Source organism: Corvus moneduloides, chromosome 31 (assembly GCF_009650955.1).
Source record: "Corvus moneduloides isolate bCorMon1 chromosome 31, bCorMon1.pri, whole genome shotgun sequence".
In the NCBI taxonomy this organism is placed as follows: domain Eukaryota; kingdom Metazoa; phylum Chordata; class Aves; order Passeriformes; family Corvidae; genus Corvus; species Corvus moneduloides.
This window is the reverse complement of record NC_045506.1, coordinates 1,332,182-1,341,873: the sequence shown is the minus strand read 5'-3', so window position 1 is coordinate 1,341,873 and position 9,692 is coordinate 1,332,182. Positions and strand designations below refer to the sequence as shown.

General features: G+C 67.0%; 1 protein-coding gene across 1 annotated transcript; it reads right to left on the bottom strand.

Annotated features, from left to right (window-relative positions):
- Window positions 1-174: 174 nt before the first annotated feature.
- GTF2H4 (general transcription factor IIH subunit 4) lies at window positions 175-9,687 on the bottom strand (the record flags this gene model as incomplete). Its single annotated transcript, XM_032094294.1, has 8 exons — window positions 175-648; window positions 762-840; window positions 959-1,006; window positions 4,048-4,178; window positions 4,950-5,094; window positions 6,120-6,203; window positions 7,121-7,189; window positions 9,631-9,687. Coding segments are annotated over 8 exons (786 nt in total), but the record flags the coding sequence as incomplete, so codon positions are not given.
- Window positions 9,688-9,692: the final 5 nt, after the last annotated feature.

The following is a 9,692-nucleotide window of genomic DNA, read 5'->3' as shown; positions in this document are numbered from 1 at the left end:
GAACGCGATTTTTTTTTTCCCCTCAGAAATTCCCCCAACTCCACCCCTCTGGAATTCCCGTTTTTTTCTCCCCAAAATCCGTAATTTTCCCATCGAGCTTCCCCCGATCCCAACGGTCCCTCCAAGAACCTCCTTTCTCCTCAGGGATCCCCCGCTTTGTTGTCAAAACGCCGCTTCTTTTTCCTCAAAACATTTTTACTACAAAAACAGTCCCTTAAAACACCGTTTTTACAAAAAAAAAAAAAAAAAAAAAAAAAAATTGCATTTCCCCCGCAAAACCCGTTTTTTCCTGGGAATGAGGCGCTGGCACCCCAAAGTTTGGGACACCTGGAACCTCCAGAGATGGTGAACCCCAAGTTCCTGGTTTGCAGGAGCTGTTTCGGGGTGCCAGGAGCCCAAACCGTGGGGTTTTGGGAGCCCGAATTCCGGGGGTTTCGAGGGTTTTTTGGGGGGGTTTTTTTGGGGGTTTTCGGGGTCACCCGTTGTGCTTCTGGCGCTTCCAGAAGCGCTTGACGTCGGGGTGGCCCCCGGGGGTGACGACCATGAGGCGCCGCCCGGGGTTCTCGAACACCAGCACCCCCAAACTGCGGGCGTGGTCCCGCAGCACCTCGAAATCCACCTGGGACAGGAACTGGTTGTACAGGACCCCTGCGGGGACAGGGGACACGGGCTCAGGGAGGGCCCCGGGGTGTCACCTCCCCCCCCCCGGGACACTCTGGGGCCACTTCGGGGCCACTTTGGGGCCACCTTGGGGCTCTCACCGTCGGAGAAGCGCAGCCGGTCCCGCTCGAGCTCCCAGAGCCGGATCTGGTCCGTGATGGTCGGGGGCAGCACCGGGGTCTGGGGGCGGGGGGGAAAAGGGACAGTGGGGACAGGGAGGGGACAGGGACCCCCAGGCTGGGACCGCCACCCCCCCCCGATGGCCAGCAGCCCCTGGGATTGGGGGGCCCCCCCTCACCTGTGTGGCCATCACGGGGTGGGCGCGGGTGCGCAGGAAGTGAATGATCTGCGGGGCGGGGGGAGGGGCGTCACCGGGGGGGCAGCGGTGTCCCCAGGGTCCCCCAGTGTCCTCCCTGTGTCCCCGGTGTCCCCCCAGTGTCCCCAGGGTCCCCCAGTGTCCTCCCTGTGTCCCCAGTGTCCCCCCAGTGTCCCCAGTGTCCCCAGTGTCCCCCAGTGTCCCCCAGTGTCCCCAGTGTCCCCCGTGTCCCCCAGTGTCCCCCAGTGTCCCCCTGTGTCCCCCAGTGTCCCCCAGTGTCCCCCAGTGTCCCCCCAGTGTCCCCGGTGTCCCCCAGTGTCCCCCCAGTGTCCCCCCAGTGTTCCCCCAGTGTCCCCCAGTGTCCTCCCTGTGTCCCCCAGTGTCCCCCAGTGTCCCCAGTGTCACCTCCAGTATCCCCGGTGTCCCCAGTGTCCCCCCAGTGTCCCCAGTGTCCCCCCATGTCCCCAGTGTCCCCCAGTGTCCCCCCAGTGTCCCCCAGTGTCCTCCCTGTGTCCCCAGGGTCCCCCAGTGTCCCCCCAGTGTCCCCGGTGTCCCCCAGTGTCCCCAGTGTCCTCCCCGTGTCCCCAGTGTCCCCCAGTGTCCCCCCAGTGTCCCCCAGTGTCCCCAGTGTCCCCAGTGTCCCCCAGTGTCCTCCCTGTGTCCCCGGTGTCCCCCAGTGTCCCCCCCAGTGTCCCCAGTGTCCCCAGGGTCCCCAGTGTCCCCCAGTGTCCCCCCAGTGTCCCCCCAGTGTCCCCCAGTGTCCCCAGTGTCCCCCCAGTGTCCCCCAGTGTCCCCCCAGTGTCCCCGGTGTCCCCCAGTGTCCCCAGTGTCCTCCCCGTGTCCCCAGTGTCCCCCCAGTGTCCCCCCCATGTCCCCAGTGTCCCCCCAGTGTCCCCCCAGTGTCCCCCCAGTGTCCCCCCAGTGTCCCCCAGTGTCCCCCAGTGTCCCCCAGTGTCCCCCAGTGTCCTCCCTGTGTCCCCCGGTGTCCCCCAGTGTCCCCCAGTGTCCCCCCAGTGTCCCCAGTGTCCTCCAGTGTCCCCAGTGTCCCCAGTGTCCTCCCTGTGTCCCCCCCATGTCCCCAGTGTCCCCCCAGTGTCCCCCAGTGTCCCCAGTGTCCCCCCAGTGTCCCCAGTGTCCCCCAGTGTCCCCCCAGTGTCCCCCAGTGTCCCCAGTGTCCCCAGTGTCCCCCCAGTGTCCCCCAGTGTCCCCAGTGTCCCGTGTCCCCAGTGTCCCCCCAGTGTCCCCCAGTGTCCTCCCGTGTCCCCAGTGTCCCCCAGTGTCCCCCAGTGTCCCCCAGTGTCCCCAGTGCCCCCCAGTGTCCCCCAGTGTCCCCCCAGTGTCCCCCAGTGTCCCCCAGTGTCCTCCCTGTGTCCCCAGGGTCCCCCAGTGTCCCCAGTGTCCCCCCAGTGTCCCCGGTGTCCCCCAGTGTCCCCCCAGTGTCCCCCAGTGTCCCCAGTGTCCCCCCAGTGTCCCCCAGTGTCCCCCCCATGTCCCCAGTGTCCCCCCAGTGTCCCCCAGTGTCCCCAGTGTCCCCCCAGTGTCCCCGGTGTCCCCCCAGTGTCCCCCCAGTGTCCCCCAGTGTCCCCCAGTGTCCTCCCTGTGTCCCCGGTGTCCCCCAGTGTCCCCCCAGTGTCCCCAGTGTCCCCCAGTGTCCTCCCTGTGTCCCCGGTGTCCCCAGTGTCCTCCAGTGTCCCCAGTGTCCCGTGTCCCCAGTGTCCCCCAGTGTCCCCAGTGTCCCCCAGTGTCCCCCCAGTGTCCCCAGTGTCCTCCAGTGTCCCCAGTGTCCCCAGTGTCCTCCCTGTGTCCCCCCCATGTCCCCAGTGTCCCCCCAGTGTCCCCCAGTGTCCCCAGTGTCCCCCCAGTGTCCCCAGTGTCCCCCAGTGTCCCCCCCAGTGTCCCCCAGTGTCCCCAGTGTCCCGTGTCCCCAGTGTCCCCCAGTGTCCCCCAGTGTCCCGTGTCCCCAGTGTCCCCCAGTGTCCCCCAGTGTCCTCCCTGTGTCCCCCAGTGTCCCCCAGTGTCCCCAGTGTCCCCCCAGTGTCCCCCAGTGTCCTCCCTGTGTCCCCCAGTGTCCCCCAGTGTCCCCCAGTGTCCCCCCAGTGTCCCTCGGTGTCCCCCAGTGTCCCCCCAGTGTCCCCCCAGTGTCCCCCAGTGTCCTCCCCGTGTCCCCAGTGTCCCCCAGTGTCCCCCAGTGTCCCCCTAGTGTCCCCAGTGTCCCCCAGTGTCCCCAGTGTCCCCCAGTGTCCCCAACGTCCCCACATCCCAACGTCCTGCACGCCTCCCACATCCCTACAGCCCTAAATCCCCACATCCCAATGTCCCCAAAGCCCCAACGTCCCCAGGGTGTCCCCAGGGTGTCCCCAGTGCTGTCCCCAGTGCTGTCCCCAGTGCTGTCCCCAGGCTGTCCCCAGTGCTGTCCCCAGTGATAGCACCAGTGCTGTCCCCAGAATGTCCCCAGGATGTCCCCAGTGCTGTCCCCAGTGATAGCACCAGTGCTGTCCCCAGTGCTGTCCCCAGTGCTGTCCCCAGAATGTCCCCAGGATGTCCCCAGTGCTGTCCCCAGTGCTGTCCCCAGGGTGTCCCCAGAATGTCCCCAGTGCTGTCCCCAGGATGTCCCCAGTGCTGTCCCCAGTGCTGTCCCCAGGGTGTCCCCAGAATGTCCCCAGTGCTGTCCCCAGAATGTCCCCAGTGCTGTCCCCAGTGCTGTCCCCAGTGCTGTCCCCAGGATGTCCCCAGTGCTGTCCCCAGGGTGTCCCCAGGATGTCCCCAGTGCTGTCCCCAGAATGTCCCCAGTGCTGTCCCCAGGGTGTCCCCAGTGCTGTCCCCAGTGCTGTCCCCAGAATGTCCCCAGTGCTGTCCCCAGGGTGTCCCCAGAATGTCCCCAGTGCTGTCCCCAGTGCTGTCCCCAGGATGTCCCCAGGATGTCCCCAGTGCTGTCCCCAGAATGTCCCCAGTGCTGTCCCCAGGATGTCCCCAGTGCTGTCCCCAGTGCTGTCCCCAGGATGTCCCCAGGCTGTCCCCAGTGCTGTCCCCAGGCTGCCCCAGCTGTGTCCCCAGGGTGTCCCCAGTGCCACCTGGTCGGCGGTGATGCCGTTGGCGATGGCTGCCTGCACGCTGTCCCTCGTCACCTGGGCCACCACGAGGTTGGGGAAGCGGTAGAGCAGCTCCGAGAAGAGCGCGATCAGGGCCACCTGCAGCTCCGAGTCTGGGGACAGCACGGGGGGGTTGGGGACATCGGGGGGGGTTGGGGACATCAGGGGGGCTTGGGGACATCAGGGCGGGTTGGGGACATCGGGGGGCTTGGGGACATCAGGGGGGGTTGGGGACACCAGGGGGGGTTGGGGACATTGGGGGGGGTTGGGGACATCGGGGGGGTTTGGGGACATCGGGGGGGTTTGGGGACATCCAGGGGGGTTTGGGGACATCGGGGGGGTTTGGGGACATCAGGGGGGTTTGGGGACATCGGGGGGAGTTGGGGACATTGGGGACATCGGGATATGGGGACATTGTGAGGCCAGGGCTGACAATGAGGGTGACAGGGAGGTGACAGGGAGGTGACAAGAATGACACGGAGGTGACAGGGGGGTGACAGAGGTGACGTGCAGATAACGGCAGTGACACGAAGGTGACATGGAGATGACAAGGGTGACACAGAGGTGACATGGAGATGACAAGAATGACATGGAGGTGACAGGCAGGTGACAGGGGTGACATAAAGGTGACACGGAGGTGACAGGAGTGACACGGAGGTGACGGGGGTGACACAAAGGTGACACAGAGGTGACAGGAGTGACACGGAGGTGACAGGAGCGACACGGAGGTGACGGGGGTGACACAAAGGTGACACGGAGATAACAAGAGTGACACGGAGGTGACGGGGGGTGACCAGAAGGTGCCAGGGAGGTGCCAGGGAGGTGCCAGGGGCCGTCCCCGGCTGTCCCCGTGTCACCCGTGTCACCCGTGTCACCCGTGTCACCTGTGTAGGCGTAGATCCTGTAGTTGGTCTCCACCAGGACGAAGCCGTGGCCGTCGGGCTCCGGCCCCGCTGGCCCCGCCGGCCCCGCGGTGCCCGAGGCCAGCGCGATGGCCAGCCGCGTCGGGTAGAAGCGCCGCGACTTCCGCTGCGGCCACCGAGGCGCGTCACGGGGGGGCCTCGATGGCCCCGGGGGCGGGAGGTGGCCCCAGGTGTGCCCAGGGGTGCCCCAGGGGTGCCCCAGGTGTGCCCAGGTGTGCCCCAGGGGTGCCCAGGTGTGCCCAGGGGTGCCCCAGGTGTGCCCAGGTGTGCCCCAGGTGTGCCCCAGGTGTGCCCAGGGGTGCCCAGGTGTGCCCAGGTGTGCCCAGGTGTGCCCCAGGTGTGCCCAGGGGTGTCCCAGGGGTGCCCCAGGTGTGCCCAGGGGTGCCCCAGGTGTGCCCAGGTGTGCCCAGGTGTGCCCCAGGGGTGCCCCAGGTGTGTCCCAGGTGTGCCCAGGTGTGCCCGGGTGTGCCCGGGTGTGCCCAGGGGTGCCCCAGGGGTGCCCAGGTGTCCCCAGGTGTGCCCCAGGTGTGTCCCAGGTGTGCCCAGGTGTGCCCCAGGTGTGCCCAGGGGTGCCCCAGGGGTGCCCCAGGGGTGCCCAGGTGTCCCCAGGTGTGCCCGGGTGTGCCCAGGGGTGCCCCAGGTGTGCCCAGGTGTGCCCAGGGGTGCCCAGGTGTGCCCGGGTGTGCCCAGGGGTGCCCCAGGTGTGCCCAGGTGTGCCCGGGTGTGCCCCAGGGGTGCCCAGGTGTGCCCCAGGTGTGCCCCAGGTGTGCCCAGGTGTGCCCCAGGTGTGCCCCAGGGGTGCCCAGGTGTGCCCCAGGTGTGCCCCAGGGGTGCCCAGGTGTGCCCAGGTGTGCCCCAGGGGTGCCCCAGGTGTGCCAAGGTGTCCCCAGGGGTGCCCAGGTGTCCCCATGGCCCACGGTCAGCCCCCAGTGCCCTCCCAGTGCTCCCAGTTCACTCCCAGTGTCCCCCATGTCCCCTCAATCCTCTCCCAGTGCTCCCAGTGCCCTCTCAGTGTCTCCCACATCCCCTCAGTGCCCTCCCAGTGCCCTCCCAGTGCTCCCAGTCCCCTCCCAGTGTCCCCCACATCCCCTCAGTGCCCTCCCAGTGCCCTCCCAGTGCCCCCAGTGCCACCTTCCTCTGGAACACCAGCCCGAACTCGCGCAGGTGCTGCAGGAACGTCAGCAGGGACTCGCTCATCCCCTCCACGGAGTAATCCTGCAACGCTCCCAGTTCAGCCCAGTCCAGCCCAGTCCAGCCCAGTTACACCCCGGTTCCTCCCAGTAACCCCCAGTAACCCCCAGTAACCCCAGCCCACCACGGAACAATCGTGGGACAGCTGCTCCCACTCCCTCCCAGTTCCCTCCCAGTCCATCCCAGTTACCCCCAGTCCCCTCCTAGTTACCCCCAGTCCCTCCCAATCCCCTCCCAGTCCTTCCCAGTTCCCTCCCAGTCCCCTCCCAGTTACCCCCAGTCCCCTCCCAGTCCCTCCCAGTTTGTCCCAGTCACCTCCCAGTCCTTCCCAGTTACCCCCAGTCCCCTCCTAGTTATCCCCAGTCCCCTCCCAGTTATCCCCAGTCCCTCCCACTCCCTCCCAGTCCCTCCCAATCCCCTCCCAGTCCTCTCCCAGTTATCCCCAGTCCCTCCCAGTTTGTCCCAGTCACCTCCCAGTCCCTCCCAGTTACCCCCAGTCCCCTCCCACTCCCTCCCAGTTACCTCCCAGTTCCCTCCCAGTCCCTCCCAGTTAACCCCCATCCCCTCCCAGTTACCTCCCAGTCCCCTTCCAGTTACCCCCAGTCCCCTCCCAGTTATCCCCAGTCCCTCCCACTCCCTCCCAGTCCCTCCCAATCCCCTCCCAGTCCTCTCCCAGTTATCCCCAGTCCCTCCCAGTTTGTCCCAGTCACCCCCAGTCCCCTCCCACTCCCTCCCAGTTACCTCCCAGTTCCCTCCCAGTCCCTCCCAGTTAACCCCCATCCCCTCCCAGTTACCTCCCAGTCCCCTCCCAGTTACCCCCAGTCCCTCCCACTCCCTCTCAGTCCCTCCCAGTCCCCTCCCAGTCCCTCCCAGTTTGTCCCAGTCCCTCCCAGTCCCCTCCCAGTCCCTCTCAGTCCCCTCCCAGTCCCTCCCAGTCCCACCTTGCCCAGGGTGGAGAAGCTGAGCTGGAACAGGAAGGACAAAATCTCCACCAGGTCCATCCCGCGGGCCTGAGGGGGCACAGGGGGGGCTTTGGGGGGGGGCCGGGGCTTTTTGGGGACCCCCCCCCCCCCCAAATTATGGGAACTTCCCCAGGTTTTGGGAAAAGCCTCAAATTTGGGGAAAAACCCGAATTTTGGAGAACCCTCTCTGGTTTAGGGACATCCCCCCCCTCCCAAAATTTGGGGAGACCCCCCCAGGTTTTGAGAACCCAATTAAAATTTTGGGGTCCCCACCCAAATCTTAAGAACCCCCCTCACATCTCAGGATCCCCCCCCAAATTTTGGGAACCCCCCCCCCCCCCCAAAAATCCTGGACAGGGAAGCACCAGACCCGGGGGGGTCTCTGGGGGGGGGTTTTGGGGTGAATCCCGGGGTTTTTTGGGGACCCCGTAAATTTTAGGGACTCCCACGGGTTTCAGGGATTTCCCCCCCCCCAGATTTTGGGGCTCCCCCCGGGTTTTGGGGCTCCCCCCCAGATTTTGGGGTTCCCCCCGGGTTTTGGGGTTCCCCCCCCGGGTTTTGGGGCTCCCCCCCAGACTTTGGGGCTCCCCCCCGGATTTTGGGGTTCCCCCCCGGGATTTTGGGGCCCCCCCTGAGGATTTTTGGGGCCCCCCCCCGGATTTTGGGATTCCCCCCCGGGTTTTGGGGCTCCTCCCCGGGTTTTGGGGCTCCCCCCCGGATTTTGGGGCTCCCCCCCGGATTTTGGGGCTCCCCCCCAGATTTTGGGGCTCCCCCCCGGGTTTTGGGGCTCCCCCCCAGATTTTGGGGCTCCCCCCGGGTTTTGGGGCTCCCCCCTGGGTTTTGGGGCTCCCCCCGGATTTTGGGGCTCCCCACCAGATTTTGGGGTTCCCCCCCGGGTTTTGGGGCTCCCCCCTGGGTTTTGGGGCTCCCCCCCAGATTTTGGGGCTCCCCCCGGGTTTTGGGGCTCCCCCCTGGATTTTGGGGGCCCCCCCCCGGATTTTGGGGCTCCCCCCCGGATTTTAGGCCTCCCCCCCTGGATTTTGGGGCTCCCCCCCGGGTTTTGGGGTTCCCCCCCGGGTTTTGGGGCTCCCCCCCGGGTTTTGGGGCTCCCCCCTGGGTTTTGGGGCTCCCCCCCGGGTTTTGGGGTTCCCCCCGGGTTTTGGGGCTCCCCCCGGGTTTTGGGGCTCCCCGCTGGGTTTTGGGGCTCCCCCCCGGATTTTGGGGCTCCCCGCTGGGTTTTGGGGCTCCCCCCCGGATTTTGGGGCTCCCCCTGGGTTTTGGGGCTCCCCCCTGGATTTTGGGGCTCCCCCCCTGGGTTTTGGGGTTCCCCCCCGGGTTTTGTGGCTCCCCCCCGGGTTTTGGGGCTCCCCCCCAGATTTTGGGGCTCCCCCCTGGGTTTTGGGGCTCCCCCCCGGATTTTGGGGCTCCCCCCGGGTTTTGGGGTTCCCCCCTGGGTTTTGGGGCTCCCCCCCGGATTTTGGGGCTCCCCCCGGATTTTGGGGTTCCCCCCTGGGTTTTGGGGCTCCCCCCCAGATTTTGGGGTTCCCCCCGGGGTTTTGGGGCTCCCCCCCAGATTTTGGGGCTCCCCCCTGGGTTTTGGGGCTCCCACCTGGATTTTGGGGCTCCCCCCTGGGTTTTGGGGCTCCCCCCGGATTTTGGGGCTCCCCCCCAGATTTTGGGGCTCCCCCCTGGGTTTTGGGGCTCCCCCCCGAGGTTTTGGGGTTCCCCCCCGGGTTTTGGGGCTCCCCCCCGGGTTTTGGGGCTCCCCCCGGGTTTTGGGGCTCCCCTCCAGATTTTGGGGCTCCCCCCGGGGTTTTGGGGCTCCCCCCGGATTTTGGGGCTCCCCCCTGGGTTTTGGGGTTTCCCCCCCGGATTTTGGGGCTCCCCCCCGGATTTTGGGGATCCCCCCGGGGTTTTGGGGCTCCCCCCGGATTTTGGGGTTCCCCCCGGGTTTTGGGGTCCCCCCCCCCCGGATTTTGGGGCTCCCCCCGGGTTTTGGGGCTCCCCCCTGGGTTTTGGGGCTCCCCCCTGGGTTTTGGGGTTTCCCCCCGGGTTTTGGGGCTCCCCACTGGGTTTTGGGGCTCCCCCCCAGATTTTGGGGCTCCCCCACGGGTTTTGGGGCTCCTCCCCGGGTTTTGGGGCTCCCCCCGGGTTTTGGGGCTCCCCCCCGGATTTTGGGGCTCCCCCCGGGGTTTTGGGGCTCCCCCCCGGATTTTGGGGCTCCCCCCTGGGTTTTGGGGCTCCCCCTCAGATTTTGGGGCTCCCCCCGGGTTTTGGGGCTCCCCCCCGGATTTTGGGGCTCCCCCCCTGGATTTTGGGGCTCCCCCCCGGGTTTTGGGGTTCCCCCCCGGATTTTGGGGCTCCCCCCCGGATTTTGGGGCTCCCCCCCGGGTTTTGGGGTTTCCCCCCGGATTTCGGGGTTCCCCCCCGGATTTTGGGGCTCCCCCCGGGGTTTTGGGGCTCTCCCCGGATTTTGGGGCCCCCCCGACCTCGGCCCCCCGCAGGTACTGCAGGATGAAGAACCAGAGCTGGGCGGGGGTGTCGAGCAGCA